Source organism: Oncorhynchus nerka, linkage group LG2 (genome assembly GCF_034236695.1).
Source record: "Oncorhynchus nerka isolate Pitt River linkage group LG2, Oner_Uvic_2.0, whole genome shotgun sequence".
NCBI classification, from domain to species: Eukaryota; Metazoa; Chordata; class Actinopteri; order Salmoniformes; family Salmonidae; genus Oncorhynchus; species Oncorhynchus nerka.
The window spans coordinates 84,898,800-84,918,868 of record NC_088397.1 but is presented as its reverse complement, the minus strand read 5'-3'; the positions used below and the strand labels follow the sequence as shown (position 1 = coordinate 84,918,868).

At 43.1% G+C, this 20,069-nt stretch overlaps 1 protein-coding gene across 1 annotated transcript in view; it reads left to right on the top strand.

The window, feature by feature from the left end:
* The first annotated feature begins 18,349 nt into the window (after window positions 1–18,349).
* Window positions 18,350–20,069, top strand: part of LOC115143989 (neuronal acetylcholine receptor subunit alpha-4-like) — an 11,251-nt gene continuing 9,531 nt past the window's right edge. The window contains exons 1-4 of the mRNA XM_029684524.2: window positions 18,350–18,729; window positions 19,258–19,409; window positions 19,722–19,766; window positions 19,870–19,979. Coding sequence (XP_029540384.1) covers window positions 18,669–18,729; window positions 19,258–19,409; window positions 19,722–19,766; window positions 19,870–19,979 — 368 coding nt within the window. The 5' untranslated portion in view covers window positions 18,350–18,668. The remainder of the gene's footprint in view (window positions 18,730–19,257; window positions 19,410–19,721; window positions 19,767–19,869; window positions 19,980–20,069) is intronic.

Below are 20,069 nucleotides of genomic sequence, written 5' to 3'. Positions count from 1 at the left end.
AGGTATTCCTTAAAGAGGTGGGGTTTCAGGTGTCTCCGGAAGGTGGTGATTGACTCCGCTGTCCTGGCGTCGTGAGGGAGTTTGTTCCACCATTGGGGGGCCAGAGCAGCGAACAGTTTTGACTGGGCTGAGCGGGAACTGTACTTCCTCAGTGGTAGGGAGGCGAGCAGGCCAGAGGTGGATGAACGCAGTGCCCTTGTTTGGGTGTAGGGCCTGATCAGAGCCTGGAGGTACTGAGGTGCCGTTCCCCTCACAGCTCCGTAGGCAAGCACCATGGTCTTGTAGCGGATGCGAGCTTCAACTGGAAGCCAGTGGAGAGAGCGGAGGAGCGGGGTGACGTGAGAGAACTTGGGAAGGTTGAACACCAGACGGGCTGCGGCGTTCTGGATGAGTTGTAGGGGTTTAATGGCACAGGCAGGGAGCCCAGCCAACAGCGAGTTGCAGTAATCCAGACGGGAGATGACAAGTGCCTGGATTAGGACCTGCGCCGCTTCCTGTGTGAGGCAGGGTCGTACTCTGCGGATGTTGTAGAGCATGAACCTACAGGAACGGGCCACCGCCTTGATGTTATTTGAGAACGACAGGGTGTTGTCCAGGATCACGCCAAGGTTCTTAGCGCTCTGGGACGAGGACACAATGGAGTTGTCAACCGTGATGGCGAGATCATGGAACGGGCAGTCCTTCCCCGGGAGGAAGAGCAGCTCCGTCTTGCCGAGGTTCAGCTTGAGGTGATGATCCGTCATCCACACTGATATGTCTGCCAGACATGCAGAGATGCGATTCGCCACCTGGTCGTCAGAAGGGGGAAAGGAGAAGATTAATTGTGTCGTCTGCATAGCAATGATAGGAGAGACCATGTGAGGTTATGACAGAGCCAAGTGACTTGGTGTATAGCGAGAATAGGAGAGGGCCTAGAACAGAGCCCTGGGGACACCAGTGGTGAGAGCACGTGGTGAGGAGACGGATTCTCGCCACGCCACCTGGTAGGAGCGACCTGTCAGGTAGGACGCAATCAAGCGTGGGCGCGCCGGAGATGCCCAACTCGGAGAGGGTGGAGAGGAGGATCTGATGGTTCACAGTATCGAAGGCAGCCGATGGGTCTAGAAGGATGAGAGCAGGGGAGAGAGAGTTAGCTTTAGCAGTGCGGAGCGCCTCCGTGATACAGAGAAGAGCAGTCTCAGTTGAATGACTAGTCTTGAAACCTGACTGATTTGGATCAAGAAGGTCATTCTGAGAGAGATAGCGGGAGAGCTGGCCAAGGACGGCACGTTCAAGAGTTTTGGAGAGAAAAGAAAGAAGGGATACTGGTCTGTAGTTGTTGACATCGGAGGGATCGAGTGTAGGTTTTTTCAGAAGGGGTGCAACTCTCGCTCTCTTGAAGACGGGAGGGACGTAGCCAGCGGTCAGGGATGAGTTGATGAGCGAGGTGAGGTAAGGGAGAAGGTCACCGGAGATGGTCTGGAGAAGAGAGGAGGGGATAGGGTCAAGCGGGCAGGTTGTTGGGCGGCCGGCCGTCACAAGACGCGAGATGTCATCTGGAGAGAGAGGGGAGAAAGAGGTCAGAGCACAGGGTAGGGCAGTGTGAGCAGAACCAGCGGTGTCGTTTGACTTAGCAAACGAGGATCGGATGTCGTCGACCTTCTTTTCAAAATGGTTGACGAAGTCATCTGCAGAGAGGGAGGAGGGGGAGGGGGAGGAGGATTCAAGAGGGAGGAGAAGGTGGCAAAGAGCTTCCTAGGGTTAGAGGCAGATGCTTGGAATTTAGAGTGGTAGAAAGTGGCTTTAGCAGCAGAGACAGAGGAGGAAAATGTAGAGAGGAGGGAGTGAAAGGATGCCAGGTCCGCAGGGAGGCGAGTTTTCCTCCATTTCCGCTCGGCTGCCCGGAGCCCTGTTCTGTGAGCTCGCAATGAGTCGTCGAGCCACGGAGCGGGAGGGGAGGACCGAGCCGGCCTGGAGGATAGGGGACATAGAGAGTCAAAGGATGCAGAAAGGGAGGAGAGGAGGGTTGAGGAGGCAGAATCAGGAGATAGGTTGGAGAAGGTTCGAGCAGAGGGAAGAGATGATAGGATGGAAGAGGAGAGAGTAGCGGGGGAGAGAGAGCGAAGGTTGGGACGGCGCGATACCATCCGAGTAGGGGCAGTGTGGGAAGTGTTGGATGAGAGCGAGAGGGAAAAGGATACAAGGTAGTGGTCGGAGACTTGGAGGGGAGTTGCAATGAGGTTAGTGGAGGAACAGCATCTAGTAAAGATGAGGTCGAGCGTATTGCCTGCCTTGTGAGTAGGGGGAAGGTGAGAGGGTGAGGTCAAAAGAGGAGAGGAGTGGAAAGAAGGAGGCAGAGAGGAATGAGTCAAAGGTAGACGTGGGGAGGTTAAAGACGCCCAGAACTGTGAGAGGTGAGCCGTCCTCAGGAAAGGAGCTTATCAAGGCATCAAGCTCATTGATGAACTCTCCGAGGGAACCTGGAGGGCGATAAATGATAAGGATGTTAAGCTTGAAAGGGCTGGTAACTGTGACAGCATGGAATTCAAAGGAGGCGATAGACAGATGGGTAAGGGGAGAAAGAGAGAATGACCACTTGGGAGAGATGAGGATCCCGGTGCCACCACCCCGCTGACCAGAAGCTCTCGGGGTGTGCGAGAGCACGTGGGCGGACGAAGAGAGAGCAGTAGGAGTAGCGGTGTTGTCTGTGGTGATCCATGTTTCCGTCAGAGCCAAGAAGTCGAGGACTGGAGGGAGGCATAGGCTGAGATGAACTCTGCCTTGTTGGCCGCAGATCGGCAGTTCCAGAGGCTACCGGAGACCTGGAACTCCACGTGGGTCGTGCGCGCTGGGACCACCAGATTAGGGTGGCCGCGGCCATGCGGTGTGGAGCGTTTGTATGGTCTGTGCAGAGAGGAGAGAACAGGGATAGACAGACACATAGTTGACAGGCTAGAGAAGAGGCTACGCTAATGCAGAGGAGATTGGAATGACAAGTGGACTACACGTCTCGAATGTTCAGAAAGTTAAGCTTACGTAGCAAGAATCTAATTGACTAAAATGACTAAAATGATACAGTACTGCTGAGGTAGGCTAGCTGCGTTGTTGACACTACCCTAATCAAGTCGTTCCGTTGAGTGTGAAGTTTCTACAATGCTGCTTTTCGGGGGCTAGCTGGCTAGCTAGCAGTGTTGGTTACGTTACGTTGCGTTAGGAGAACGACAATAGCTGGCTAGCTAACCTAGAAAATCGCTCTAGACTACACAATTATCTTTGAAACAAAGACGGCTATGTAGCTAGCTATGTAGCTAGCTACGATCAAACAAATCACACCGTTGGGACTGTAATGAAATGAAAATGTGATACTACCTGTGGAGCGAAGCGGAATGCGACCGGAATGCGAAAGTTCTATTCAGTAGACGTTGGCTGGCTATTGGCTAGCTAGGAGTGTCTCCTACGTTAAGGACGACAAAATAGCTGGCTAGCTAACCTCGGTAAATTAAGATAATCACTCTAACTACACAATTATCTTGGATACGAAGACAGCAAAGACAACTATGTAGCTAGCTAATACTACACTAATCAAGTCGTTCAGTTGAGTGTGATAGTTACTACAGTGCTACGGTAGCCGGTGAACGTATGCTAGCTGGCTAGCTGCTAGGCAGAGGAGGACGACGAAATACGATAATAACGCAATTATCACTCTAAGACTCCACACTCTAAACTACACAATTATCTTGGATACGAAGACAGCAAAGACAACTATGTAGCTAGCTAACACTAATCAAGTCGTTCAGTTGAGTGTGATAGTTACTACAGTGCTACGGTAGACGGTGAACGTGTTGGGCAGATAGGAGACGACGAAATACGATAATTACGCAATTATCTTTGATACAACGACGACTATGTAGCTAGCTAAGAAGAAATTGCTAAGATTAGACAAATCAGACCGTTGTACTATAATGAAATGTAATGAAATGTAATGAAAAAGTTATACAATGAAATGTAATGAAAAAGTTATACAACCTGCAGACCGAAGCGCGGATGCGACCGGCTCGCTCCAACCTGTTCTGCATTGTTGCCAAAAAGTTCAATTTTGGTTTCATCTGACCAAACATTCTTCCACATGTTTGGTGTGTCTCCCAGGTGGCTTGTGGCAAACTTTAAACGACACTTTTTATGGATATCTTTATGAAATGGCTTTCTTCTTGCCACTCTTCCATAAAGGCCAGATTTGTGCAATATACGACTGATTGTTGTCCTATGGACAGAGTCTCCCACCTCAGCTGTAGATCTCTGCAGATCATCCAGAGTGATCATGGGCCTCTTGGCTGCATCTCTGATCAGTCTTCTCCTTGTATGAGCTGAAAGTTTAGAGGGACGGCCAGGTCTTGGTAAATTTGCAGTGATCTGATACTCCTTCCATTTCAATATTATCGCTTGCACAGTGCTCCTTGGGATGTTTAAAGCTTGGGAAATCTTTTTGTATCCAAATCCGGCTTTAAACTTCTTCACAACAGTATCTCGGACCTGCCTGGTGTGTTCCTTGTTCTTCATTTTTATTTATTTTTATTTCACCTTTATTTAACCAGGTAGGCTAGTTGAGAACAAGTTCTCATTTGCAACTGCGACCTGGCCAAGATAAAGCATAGCAGTGTGAACAGACAACACAGAGTTACACATGATGCTCTCTGCGCTTTTAACGGACCTCTGAGACTATCACAGTGCAGGTGCATTTATACAGAGACTTGATTACACACAGGTGGATTGTATTTATCATCATTAGTCATTTAGGTCAACATTGGATCATTCAGAGATCCTCACTGAACTTCTGGAGAGAGTTTGCTGCACTGAAAGTAAAGGGGCTGAATAATTTTGCACGCCCAATTTTTCAGTTTTTGATTTCTTAAAAAAGTTTGAAATATCCAATAAATGTCGTTCCACTTCATGATTGTGTCCCACTTGTTGTTGATTCTTCACAAAAAAATACAGTTTTATATCTTTATGTTTGAAGCCTGAAATGTGGAAAAAGGTCGCAAAGTTCAAGGGGGCCGAATACTTTCGCAAGGCACTGTATATTATCAGATTTACCATGCCAGTGGTTTCTCTTACAACTACTTTCCATATTGTTCTCTATATCACTGCATACTTATCATGTAAAACTCATTAAGATCTAGGGCTGAAAGAAGAGATAAAGTGACAGGCTTGGTAATATTTTTTACATTATTCCCTCAATAGTAATTTACACAGTCAATTGTTATTTGACATTTGGCAAAATAAAACCTGAAAATGATTATCAATGCATTTAAAGACTGATATATACTGAGTGTACAAAACATTTAGGAACACCTACCTAACATGGACTCTACAAGTTGGCAAAAGCATTTCACAGGGACGCTGACCCATGTTGAATCCAATGCTTTGAATCCAATGCAATCCAATTCTTTGGGTGGCACCTACTGCCATACCCCGTTCAAAGGCACAAATATGTTGTCTTGCCCATACACCCTCTGCTGCCAACACACTGACACTGACACTGACTCAACTCCAGCCACTTTAATAATGGGAATTGATGGGAAATGATGTAAATATATCACTAGCCACTTTAAACAATGCTACCTTATATAATGTTACTTACCCTACATTATTCATCTCATATGCATACGTATATACTGTACTCTATATCATCGACTGCATCCTTATGTAATACATGTATCACTAGCCACTTTAACTATGCCACTTTGTTTACATACTCATATGTATATACTGTACTCGATACCATCTACTGTATCTTGCCTATGCTGCTCTGTACCATCACTCATTCATATATCCTTATGTACATATTCTTTATCCCCTTACACTGTGTATAAGACAGTAGTTTTGTAATTGTTAGTTAGATTACTTGTTGGTTATTACTGCATTGTTGGAACTAGAAGCACAAGCATTTCGCTACACTCGCATTAACATCTGCTAACCATGTGTATGTGTTACGAATCCCTTTTGGCTCGACAGTCTAGGGGGGATGGTAATGAGACCCGTAACATAACTCATGCAAATTATTATTGTGACAAAGTAAAAGTGTGCACGAAATAATCACGACAACAGAAATCTACCGTCAAACTCTAGGTTTATTTATAAACACACGGTAATGGGGGGAGCAGGAAAAAGGGGCTGAGCTGGACCCAAGGAAAGAAACAATAAGTATTCAAAAACACCCCTAAGCTAGACTAGCCTACTTTAACAACAGCTAACTAACTAACCAAAAATACAGTGGGTGGTCCGCCCAGTTCTAACTAGTGTATTTAACAAAGTTCACCTACGGGTAGTGTATGCCCATGGGCGACTTGTCTTGGTTTCCCCTTTTCCCACCAGCAACAAACAAACACCATAACCAAAAACAATACTCACAGGTGATGACAAAGTGCTATGAGGTGCTTAAACAAAAGAGAGGTTAAGACACAAAGCGAGAGTGAAACACAGAGACCTACAGACATGGCATTTACAGAGAGATTGAGCGAGAGATTGAGCGAGAGATTGAGCGAGAGATTGCTCTAGAACAAACAAATGATGGGGTTTTTAAACCATGGGGAAGGAACTGTGATAGGATAGGAAGTAGGAGGAGGTGTGTCTTCTGATTGATGATTGATTGTTGACTGATTGGGGAGTGATGGTTTTCACCTGTGAGGGGAGAAGGAGAGAAAAGAAACACACACACAGGATACACACACACACAGGATAACTGCATCCGTAACAGTATGTGACAAATAAAAAATTATTTTATTTGATCTGAATGGTACACATACACAATTAATGTCTCTATTGTCTCAAGGATTAAAAATCCTTATTTAACCTGTCTCCTCCCCTTCATCTACACTGGATTCACCTGGTCAGTCTATGTCATAGAAAGAGCAGGTGTTCCTAATGAATAGGAAAGGTAAATATGGGAAAGGTCAAGTCTTTAGGTGAGATCGGTGTTTAGTTAAGATCGGTGTTTAGGTAAGACCGGTGTTTAGGTAAGATCGGTGTTTAGGTAAGACCGGTGTTTAGGTAAGACCGGTGTTTAGGTAAGATCGGTGTTTAGGTAAGACCGGTGTTTAGGTAAGATCGGTGTTTAGGTAAGACCGGTGTTTAGGTAAGATCGGTGTTTAGGTAAGATCGGTGTTTAGATAAGATCGGTGTTTAGGTAAGACCGGTGTTTAGGTAAGATCGGTGTTTAGGTAAGACCGGTGTTTAGGTAAGATCGGTGTTTAGGTAAGATCGGTGTTTAGGTAAGACCGGTGTTTAGGTAAGATCGGTGTTTAGGTAAGACCGGTGTTTAGTTAAGATCGGTGTTTAGGTAAGATCGGTGTTTAGGTAAGACCGGTGTTTAGGTAAGACCGGTGTTTAGGTAAGATTGGTGTTTAGGTAAGATCGGTGTTTAGGTAAGACCGGTGTTTAGGTAAGACCGGTGTTTAGGTAAGATCGGTGTTTAGGTAAGATCGGTGTTTAGGTAAGACCGGTGTTTAGGTAAGACCGGTGTTTAGGTAAGACCGCTGTTTAGGTAAGATCGGTGTTTAGGTAAGACCGGTGTTTAGGTAAGACCGGTGTTTAGGTAAGATCGGTGTTTAGGTAAGATCGGTGTTTAGGTAAGATCAGGAGTAAGCCTGCTTGTTCTTGAGACGCAGTACAATGAAGGTATTCTCCTATACAGGTTTTTCCTATCGGCCCAAACTCTGCAACAGAACACACCATTGTCCTCCAAGGTGAGGTTGTGAATCCACGTAATTCGCGGATTTGGGCCTGGTCTCGGAGAAGCAGTATATCCTTTGCTTATATCCTTTGACTCATTACAGAAAAATCTTTGTCCGGTTTGAGGTGAGTAATCGCTGTTCTGATGTCCAGAAGCTCTTTTTGGTCATAAGAGACGGTAGCAGCAACATTATGTACAAAATAAGATACAAACAATGCGAAAAAACACACAAAATAACACAGTTTGTTAGGAGTCCGGAAAACGGCAGCCATCCCCCCTCCATCACCATTATCCTCCTCCTCCAGACCTCTCTGATACCACTGCACTCCGTAGTTATTTGTTCCGTTGGGATCACACTTCAAGAGAGCACAGTCACCTCATGAGAATGTCAGATGCATAGGGTCTAGCTGAACACAGGAAAATAGGTTATATTGTCTTATTAATGTCCTTGAAATGCATTCGTTTCCACCCGAGTGATTTGTTGTTAATTAGGGATTGTATCTGTGTTGTTGTGGGTTTGTATGTATATGTGTGTATTTCAGGAAATTGCTTCCTGGATTCCGCCAAGCAGATGATTGGTCGGCCCCTTTGTAAATTTGAGCTGACCCTGCCCTCTCCTCAGAGGATACAGCTGTCTGCCATTACAGACTCAGTCTCCAGCTTCTGGGTATGCCCCAGTATTGTTTGGTATTCAGGGAGAGAGCTTCTGGGTATGCCCCAGTATTGTTTGGTGGTCAATGAGAGAGCTTCTGGGTATGCCCCAGTATTGTTTGGTGGTCAAGGAGAGAGCTTCTGGGTATGCCCAAGTATTGTTTGGTGTTCAGGGAGAGAGCTTCTGGGTATGCCCCAGTATTGTTTGGTGTTCAGGGAGAGAGCTTCTGGGTATGCCCCAGTATTGTTTGCTGTTCAGGGAGAGAGCTTCTGGGTATGCCCCAGTATTGTTTGCTGTTCAGGGAGAGAGCTTCTGGGTATGCCCCAGTATTGTTTGCTGTTCAGGGAGAGAGCTTCTGGGTATGCCCCAGTACTGTTTGGTGTTCAGGGAGAGTGGCTTGGCTGTTGGCTGTTGCTCAGAGAGAGAGCTTCTGGGTATGCCCCAGTATTGTTTGGTGTTCAGGGAGAGTAGCTTGGCTGTTGCTCAGAGAGAGAGAGCTTCTGGGTATGCCCCAGTATTGTTTGGTGTTCAGGGAGAATGGCTTGGCTGTTGCTCAGAGACAGGTTTTGTTAAGTATTTTGTAGCCGCTACTTCTGAGGTGTGTGTGTCAATAGGACGCAGTGTTTTTGATTATTGAAATTGTTTTGTATTTTTCTGTTTCATGTGTTCCTGAAGGGGAAGGCACCTTGGGAGTGCTTAGGCTAGAGGCCTGCGGGCATACATATACCCGTAGTATGTACTCTGTCTATGCACACTAGGTAAGACCTGGAAAGGCCATCCCCTGTATTTTGTTTAGTGCACCATTTGGTGCTAGTTAGGTAAGTTGTGGGTAGGTAAGGTAGGAAAGGGGGTTCTTTAACTTTAACTTTCTTTGCTTTGGTTCCATCAGCCCCTTTCCCCCATATTACCATGTGAAGGAATAAATTCCCTGTTAATGGTAAAATTCTTTGCCTTTGTCATCCTTACCCACAATCCCATACCTCTTTTCACTCCATGTGGAGTTGAGTGGCAGGGTGTTGCGTTCCCTCCAAGAGGCGTGCGTAACAGGGAGTAATTCGAAGAGGAGCTGGCATTGAGCAAGTACAGTATATGTGCTGTTCACTGCTATTCCTTCTGGACTGAGCGGAGGTTGGTAAAATTATTTAGCTAATAATAGCTTCCATGCAAACTGTCCATTCAGTCGTCTTGTGTAGTAAGGTAAAATGACCTTCTCACCCAAACTTGAAAAGATGTTCTGATGTGTCACACAAACTCTTAGCTCTGATCTTCTGAAAGCAAGGCATTGCTCACCATCAAAAATAGTAACCTCCATCATCTGCTTGAACATCTGAGATATGGATAACTGATGCATTTCTCATTCGCTGGGAGATGTTCCATGGTTCTTATGTACTCTCTATCACAGCTCTTACACAACTTCTGACCCTCCCTTACTATTGTGAAAGGGAACAGAGATGACTTGATATCAGACCACCAATCACTAGCTCTTTTCTTCCTCTCCTTCATTCTTAGCTAAGCTCTACTATTTGACGTTAGCTGTAAAGTTTTTGGGAAATGCATTTTGATTTATTAGGATCACCATTAGCCGAAGCCAATGGCAACAGCTAGTCGTACTGGGGTCCGACACTTAACAAAAAAGACAGAGACAAAAGCCTTTACAATTGACATATATTTAAAAACATTAACATGTAGTGAGTATGTGTGCATCTATCAGTTACACATACATGTCAGTACAGACACAGAGGTAGACCACAAAAGGGCGGGGAAGCGCATGAATAAGCAACGGGAGGAGTGTGTAAAAATGCTTACACTGCTGGATCTCAGCTGTTGGGATGACACATTTTTATTATCCTCAACCTAGGGCTCTATTTTTGGCTGGTGCTAAGAAGACGAAAGTTTCAAACGACGTTAGTTTGAAATTTTGTCATGTAAAAACTGGCACCCTGTCATTTTCCAGCATTTACGCCAGGTTCGGCAAATAACCTGTCTACCATCGACTGACTTGCGCTGAGGTGGGAGGAGTGGATATATTTATTGTATTTATTGGGATCCCCAATTAGTCGCTGCCTCAGCAACGCTTACTCTTACTGGGATTCAAACAGGAAACAAAACAACAAACAAAACACATAAAATGCATAACACACATATCATGCTGTTTAATCTTGATCTGCCACATCTGCCAGGTGGATGGATTAACTTGGCAAAAGAGAAATTCTCACTTACAGGGATGTAAATATATTTGTGCACAGAATTCGAGAGAAATAAGCAATTTGTGTGGGATCTTTTATTTCAGATCATGAAACGGGGACCAACACTTCACATGGCTAGATGTGCCAAGCTTATAGAGACATACCCAAGAGACTTGCAGCGGTAATTGCTGCAAAAGGTAGCTCTACAAAGTATTGACTTTTGGGGGGGGGGGTGAATAGTTATACACGCTCAAGTTTTCTGTTTTTTTTGTCTTATTTCTTGTTTGTTTCACAATAAAAAAATAATTTGCATCTTCAAAGTGGTAGTCAAACTGCATTCCAGGTGACTACCTCATGAAAGCTGGTTGAGACAATGCCAAGAGTGTGCAAAGCTGTCATCAAATTCACAGACAACACAAAGATTCCTTGATGTCCTTCCAGATTCCCTCTGTCTACCCAAGGACGCCAGAGGACAAAAATCAGTTAACCACCTAACTGAGGAACTAAATTTAACCTTGCGCAATACCCTAGATGCAGTTGCACCCCTAAAAACTAAAAACATTTCTCATAAGAAACTAGCTCCCTGGTACACAGAAAATACCCGAGCTCTGAAGCAAGCTTCCAGAAAATTGGAACGGAAATAGCGCCACACCAAACTGGAAGTCTTCCGACTAGCTTGGAAAGACAGTACCGTGCAGTATCGAAGAGCCCTTACTGCTGCTCGATCATCCTATTTTTCTAACTTAATTGAGGAAAATAAGAACAATCCGAAATTCCTTTTTGATACTGTCGCAAAGCTAACTAAAAAGCAGCATTCCCCAAGAGGATGGCTTTCACTTTAGCAGTGATAAATTCATGAACTTCTTTGAGGAAAAGATCATGATTATTAGAAAGCAAATTACAGACTCCTCTTTAAATCTGCGTATTCCTTCAAAGCTCAGTTGTCCTGAGTCTGCACAACTCTGCCAGGACCTAGGATCAAGAGAGACGCTCAAGTGTTTTAGTACTATATCTCTTGACACAATGATGAAAATAATCATGGTCTCTAAACCTTCAAGCTGCATACTGGACCCTATTCCAACTAAACTACTGAAAGAGCTGCTTCCTGTGCTTGGCCCTCCTATGTTGAACATAATAAACGGCTCTCTATCCACCGGATGTGTACCAAACTCACTAAAAGTGGCAGTAATAAAGCCTCTCTTGAAAAAGCCAAACCTTGACCCAGAAAATATAAAAAACTATCGGCCTATATCGAATCTTCCATTCCTCTCAAAAATTTTAGAAAAGGCTGTTGCGCAGCAACTCACTGCCTTCCTGAAGACAAACCATGTATACGAAATGCTTCAGTCTGGTTTTAGACCCCATCATAGCACTGAAACTGCACTTGTGAAGGTGGTAAATCACCTTTTAATGGCATCAGACCGAGGCTCTGCATCTGTTCTCGTGCTCCTAGACCTTATTGCTGCTTTTGATACCATCAATCGCCACATTCTTTTGGAGAGATTGGAAACCCAAATTGGTCTACACGGACAAGTTCTGGACTGGTTTAGATCTTATCTGTCGGAAAGATATCAGTTTGTCTCTGTGAATGGTTTGTCCTCTGACAAATCAACTGTAAATTTCGGTGTTCCTCAAGGTTCCATTTTAGGACCACTATTGTTTTCACTATATATTTTACCTCTTGGGGATGTAATTCGAAAACATAATATTAACTTTCACTGCTATGCGGATGACACACAGCTGTACATTTAAATGAAACATGGTGTAGCCCCAAAATTGCACTCGCTAGAAGCATGTGTTTCAGACATAAGGAAGTGGATGGCTGCAAACTTTCTACTTTTAAACGCGGACAAAACAGAGATGCTTGTTCTAGGTCCCAAGAAACAACGAGATATTCTGTTGAGTCTGACAATTAATCTTAATGGTTGTACAGTCGTCTCAAATAAAACTGTGAAGGACCTCGGCGTTACTCTGGACCCTGATCTCTCTTTTGAAGAACATATCAAGACCATTTCAATGACAGCTTTTTTCCATCTACGTAACATTGCAAAAATCAGAAACTTTCTGCCCAAAAATGATGCAGAAAAATGTATCCATGCTTTTGTCACTTCTAGGTTAGACTACTGCAATGCTCTACTTTCCGGCTACCCGGATAAAGCACTAAATAAACTTCAGTTAGTGCTAAATACGGCTGCTAGAATCCTGACTAGAACCAAAAGATTTGATCATATTACTCCAGTGCTAGCCTCCCTACACTGGCTTCCTGTCAAAGCAAGGGCTGATTTCAAGATTTTACTGCTAACCTACAAAGCATTACATGGGCTTGCTCCTACCTATCTCTCTGATTTGGTCCTGCCGTACATACCTACACGTACGCTACGGTCACAAGACGCAGGCCTCCTAATTGTCCCTAGAATTTCTAAGCAAACAGCTGGAGGCAGGGCTTTCTCCTATAGAGCTCCATTTTTATGGAACGGTCTGCCTACCCATGTCAGAGACGCAAACTCGGTCTCAACCTTCATGTCTTTACTGAAGACTCATCTCTTCAGTGGGTCATATGATTGAGTGTAGTCTGGCCCAGGAGTGGGAAGGTGAACGGAAAGGCTCTGGAGCAACCAACCGCCCTTGCTGTCTCTGCCTGGCCGGTTCCCCTCTTTCCACTGGGATTCTCTGCCTCTAACCCTATTACAGGGGCTGAGTCACTGGCTTACTGGGGCTCTCTCATACCGTCCCTGGGAGGGGTGCGTCACCTGAGTGGGTTGAGTCACTGATGTGATCATCCTGTCTGGGTTGGCGCACCCCCCCCCCCTTGGGTTGTGCCGTGGCGGAGATCTTTGTGGGCTATACTCAGCCTTGTCTCAGGATGGTAAGTTGGTGGTTGAAGATATCCCTCCAGTGGTGTGGGAGCTGTGCTTTGGCAAAGTGGGTGGGGTTATATCCTTCCTGTTTGGCCCTGTCCGGGGGTGTCCTCGAATGGGGCCACAGTGTCTCCTGACCCCTCCTGTCTCAGCATCCAGTATTTATGCTGCAGTAGTTTATGTGTCGGGGGCTAGGGTCAGTTTGTTATATCTGGAGTACTTCTCCTGTCCTATTCGGTGTCCTGTGTGAATTTAAGTGTGCTCTCTCTAATTCTCTCTTTCTCTCTTTCTTTCTCTCTCTCGAAGGACCTGAGCCTTTGGACCATGCCTCAGGACTACCTGACATGATGACTCCTTGCTGTCCCCAGTTCACCTGGCCGTGCTGCTGCTCCAGTTTCAACTGTTCTGCCTTATTATTATTGGACCATGCTGGTCATTTATGAACATTTGAACATCTTGGCCATGTTCTGTTATAATCTCCACCCGGCACAGCCAGAAGAGGACTGGCCACCTCACATAGCCTGGTTCCTCTCTAGGTTTCTTCCTAGGTTTTGGCCTTTCTAGGGAGTTTTTCCTAGCCACCGTGCTTCTACACCTGCATTGCTTGCTGTTTGGGGTTTTAGGCTGGGTTTCTGTACAGCACTTTGAGATATCAGCTGATGTACGAAGGGCTATATAAATACATTTGATTTGATCAAGTCAAAGGGTGGCTACTTTGAAGAATCTCAGATGTAAAATATATTTTCATTTGTTTAACTCTTCTTTGGTTACTGCATGATTCCGTATGGGTTATTTTATAGTTTTGATGTCTTCACTATTATTCTACCATTTAGAAAATAGTACAAATAAAGAAATCCCCTTGAAGGAGTAGGTGTGTCCAAACATTTGACTGGTACTGTATGTAAATGAGATATTTCTATATTTAATTAGCAAAACTTTGCTAAAAATTCTAAACATGTTTTCACTTTGTCATTATGGGCTATTGTGTGTAGATGGGTGAGATTTTTTTTTAATCCATTTTGAATTCAGGCTGTGACACAACAAAATGTGTAAACAGTCAAGGGGTATGAATACTTTCTGAAGGCACCATATTTAGCCGTGGCGCACATTCTGATTGGCCAGTGAGGGGTCAAGCCTCGACACACATTCAACTTGTTTAATCATCAAAACCCAGCCCTTTCGTGCCACCACCAGTTACTGCTCCCATAATTCTGATTGTGAAAACCAAACCTAAAGCACTACTGCCAGCGCTTAGATTTACATTATTTATTTGTGTTAGGTGTGTTAAAATGGAGCCCTTAGTGTCTCTATTTTCATCATGTTATACATTTTGTCCTGCACATTTGAGAATGCAGCTACTCAGGGAAGCCATGTAGTGTAGCTAAATGTGTATTTATGTATTTGCATCAGGTATAAATGCTATTAAGAGAAACTGGCAAAAGAATTACAGCTAAATGTCCACGGCTTTGCTAAATTAATAACACCCAATAACACAAACTTGGCCCATTCTTTCACTGTCACCAGGCTTTTGCTTTCAAATATTTGTTTTCTGTCAAATACATTTGAAATACATTGCATTCTGTGTTGTGTCAAATGATTAACAATTCTCAGAATTACTTTATGCAGAAATTACCATTCTACATCAACCACAAGCAGCTTGTTTTTTAGATTTGTTAACCCCCCTCCCCCTACTAAAACACACACACACACACACACACATCCGCGGTGGTGCAGTGATGCAGAATAGACTAAAACTACACGGCCATCCATGTAGCATCTTAAGCCAATGACCATTGGGAGGCAGAGAGTAAATAAGATGTAGGAAAACAAAGACATACCAACATGAATCATCTGTATACACGTAAATGCACTTTAAATGCATTTATTTTTTTAACACGTATGCACTTGTGACCACTCTGGAAAATACCATCCCTCAGTAGGACTTTACATTTACATTTACATTTAAGTCATTTAGCAGACGCTCTTATCCAGAGCGACTTTGAGTCACATGCAGTAGGAAGCCACATTTGCAGTATATATATGACACAAAAGTAACCCACATCTTAAACAAAATGGTCTGTTTTGAACTGAAAATGGTGCACTTTGACACACTTGCAACATGCAGTAAAGCAAATGATAGATTTTTCTTGATGTGTGTGGGTTGGTGGGGGTTGTTATGAGTGGAACAGCTTAGAGGAAAAGCACTCTAGCGTGTCCTTGGAAGTCAAACTGCCGCTGCTCCCCAGATGCCTTGGTAGAGTGGACTCATCGATATTTTGGTTTCTGCTCTGCTAATTCTGACATCCCATGGGTGGAATGCTGTCTAGTCTTCTAAGAATAAGTATTTCCCCTCCTCTCAGGTATCGTTCTGCTTGACTACCCACACTGTACAAGTGCTAGCATTGACAGTTTGGTTAACTTAAAAAAATGTTGTTCAATTGATATACAGTTTAAGTCTGAAGTTTACATACAGTTATGTTGGAGTCATTAAAACTCGTTTTTCAACCACTTCACAAATTTCTTGTTAACAAACTATAGTTTTGGCAAGTCTGTTAGGACATCTACTTTGTGCATGACACAAGTAATTTTTCAAAAAAAAATTACACTCAGATTATTTAACTTAATTCACTGTATCCCAATTCCAGTGGGTCAAAAGTTTACATACATTAAGTTGACTGTGCCTTTAAACAGCTTGGAAAATTAGGCTAATTGACATCATTTGAGTCAATTGGAGGTGTAAATGTGGATGTATTTCAAGGCCTACCTTCAAACTCAATGCCTCTTTGCTTGACATAATGGGAAAATCAAATGAAATCAGCCAAGACCTCAGAAAGAAAATGGTAGATCTCCACAAGGCTGATTCATCCTTGGGAGCAATTTCCAAATGTCTGAAGGTACCACGTTCATCTGTACAAACAATAGTACGCAAGTATAAACACCATGGAACCACACAGCCATCATACCGCTCAGGAAGGAGACGCATTCTATCTCCTAGAGATGAACGTACTTTGGTGCGAAAAGTGCAAATCAAACCCAGAACAACAGCAAAGGTTCTTGTGAAGATGCTGGAGGAAACAGGTACAAAAGTATCTATATCCACAGTAAAACGAGTCCTATATTGACATAACCTGAAAGGCCGCTTAGTAAGGAAGAAGCCACTGCTCCAAAACCGCCATAAAAAGCCTGACAACGGTTTGCAACTGCACATGGGGACAAAGATCGTACTTTTTGGAGAAATGTCCTCTGGTCTGATGAAACAAAAATAGAACTGTTTGGCCATAATGACCATTGTTTTGTTTGGAGGAAAAAGGGGGAGGCTTGCAAGCCGAAGAACACCATCCAAACTGTGAAGCACGAGGGTGGCAGCATCATGTTGTGGGGGTGCTTTTCTGCAGGAGGGACTGGTGCACTTCACAAAATAGATGGCTACATGAGGAAGGAAAATTACGTGGATATGTTGAAGCAACATCTCAAGACATTAGTCAGGAAGTTAAAGCTTGGTCACAAATGGGTCTTCCAAATGGACAATGACCCCAAGCATACTTCCAAAGTTGTGGAAAATGGATTAAGGACAACAAAGTCAAGGTATTGGAGTGGCCATCACAAAGCCCTGATCTCAATCCTATAGAAAATTTGTGGGCAGAACTGAAAAAGCGTGTGCGAGCAAGGAGGCCTACAAACCTGACTCAGTTACACCAGCTCTGTCAGGAGGAATGGGGCAAACTTCACCCAATTTATTGTGGGAAGCTTGTGGAAGGCTACCCAAAACGTTTTACCCAAGTTAAACAATTTAAAGGCAATGCTACCAAATACTAATTGAGTGTATGTAAACTTCTGACCCACTGGGAATGTGATGAAAGAAATAAAAGCTGAAATAAATCAATCTCTCTTCTATTCTTCTAACATTTCAAATTCTTAAAATAATGTGGTCATCCTAACTGACCTAAGACAGGGAATATTTACTAGGATTAAATGTCAGGAATTGTGAAAAACTGAGTTTAAATGTATTCGGCTAAGGTGTATGTAAACATCCGACTTCAACTGTATGTATATATGTTTTGCAATATCCCAAGTATTCTCAATACATTTAAGAATAATACATGTTGAATATTATCAACATTTTCATAATACGTGCCTGTTCTACACAATTCATTTTTCTGAACAAAAAATGCCCACACTTTCAGAGAAGCGTACAGGTAGGTGCGTGCAGATGTGTTGTTTTCTTGACCAAACCCAAGAGGTGAAGAATCACCAGGGAAACCAGAGGACATTTCACACTCTCAGGCTGCAGCTAGTGTCACAAAATGGAGGTGTTAGTCATTCTTCCTCTTCTCTGAGAGAAACAAAGCTGGTTTTCCTTATTCATCGGTGATGTTTTCACCTAAAGCTCAGAATTAAATACTTTAGTACGCCACTGTTTTTCTGAGGGAAAGGCTTGATATATTATAATAATGTATATGCATGACTCCTATCATGACAATAAATCACATGCCTTAACTTAGTGCCATAACTAATTGTTGATGTACAGTAGCACATTTTTCAGTCTCGATGATCTTGTACACGATGGCAAAGATGGACAAAAAATATATTAAGTTAAAGTTCCATATAAGTTCCATTTTGACCTGGGAAATACGTTTGCTGAATACATGATCTAATGTTATATTTTTTTATATACAATTTTCCATGTACTTAAAAAATCTGTTTTCAAATATGAATATGTATTGTATGGAGATAAAACACATTCTAAGGGATGCGTTTTCAATAGATAATGGTACGCATACAATACAGTACAACGTACCAACCCATTTGAAGTGAGAGTGTAAGTGCCTTAGGGTTAAGTGTCCTGGGTTGAAAGAGGACAGGGACTGGCAGCATTTGTCTTGTGTTTGAGTGAAAGGATGTACCTTATAAAGAGGACAGAGAGAGACAGGACCATCTGACAGCGTGGTGGCACAAAGGGAAACAGAGGGTGGAAGTCCATTTTTTGTGCAACCTGCAGCCAAGGATGTTGTGCTAAAGAGGAGGTTGGATTCCAGAGGAATGTCGTCAGAAACAAATCAACATACAAAAGGGACATGACAACCTTTTGCTCTTTTTTTTACGCAGAGCGAAAAGAGATATCCATTGAATCATTTAAATGCATCATGAACATGAAGAAAGAGCACAGAAGGTGAACCTGTAATTGTTTTATGACAACAGTGGACGCAAGCAGATGAAAGAGTTTTCAAATCTGGGTAGAAGAAGAATTTCACATAGTCAATAAAATGTCTTCGGTCAAGTGTTATCCTCTTGTAGGAATTTTAATGTCTCTTCTTCCCTTTCAAGGTCAGTCCCTTTTAAACTAATGTGTTGTAGATATCCTTATGATAATTGTGATGCACACAAATGTATTGTACAAAGTACTTAAAGTTTTAATTAATGTGGATTCCACTTTCAGTCTTGTGTTTAGTATACAGGTGATTTACTGTATAACAATTTAAGAAATCATGCTGCCAAATAGTTGGATGCATCTACTTTTGTGAACAATGGATAGTGAACATTGTAAGGACTGCTAATGACATTTTGAAGTTTAGAGTACATTTAATAATCTAAATTCAGTCAAATAATAATGTTATTTTATTTGATGATAACAGTATCTGTAGTTAAGTATTTATTTAGTTATTATTGGTCACACTTTGGGTTCCTCATACATGGAATCAGCATTTTAGTGTCCTGTTTAAAAGGTATATGTACTGCTCATGGGTATATTTATGGGAAATAGCCCAATGTGGAAAACTACAGTAATACGTTGGGAACATTTGAGGTTAACTATGATTCTGTTCTCCCCTTCCTTCCCCCTTCCTCCTCCTCCAGTGTGTAGCCACCCCAGGGTGCGGGCTCAGGCAGAGGACAGGCTACTGAGGACTCTGTTCAGCCATTACAACAAACTGGCACGCCCTGTGGCCAATGTCTCTGATGTGGTGCATGTGCACTTTGGGTTGTCCATTGCCCAGCTCATTGATGTGGTGAGGAGGAAATAAAACTTAAAATCCTTCAATGCCAAAAATGTTGATTTTAATTTACTATTGTTTGGAGAATACTAATGGTCGATTCAGTCAAATCTGCATTTACACAGTAGCTCTTTTTCTTGAGATCAAATAAAATCAAACAGTGGTTCTGGACTGTACTGTTTGAGTGCATGGTCAGAACTAACACACTTTGAAAACATCGTTATGACAAGGTTCACTGACTCCCAGCCTGTCTATGCAGATACTACAATGAGTAGGTGCATACCATCATCAACCATCTTTATACTGTTTGTCTTTTCTCAAAATCAGGATGAGAAAAATCAAATGATGATCACCAATGTCTGGGTGAAACATGTGAGTCCAATCAAAATGACACAACGTTTCTGTGTCTGAATGATCTATTGTATCTGTAGTGTGATCTGCTCACACTGAGTTTCTATTGGTCTGTTTCCACCAGGAGTGGAATGACTACAAGCTCTGCTGGAATCCAAAGGAATACGAGAATGTCACCTCCATGCACATCCCATCCCATCTAATCTGGAGACCAGATATAGTTCTTTACAACAAGTATGTAACGTTTTAATGCTAAGTATGCATGCTAAGTATATACTTTGAAACATGTCCTAAATGTTCACCCATATTAGGAAATTACTTACA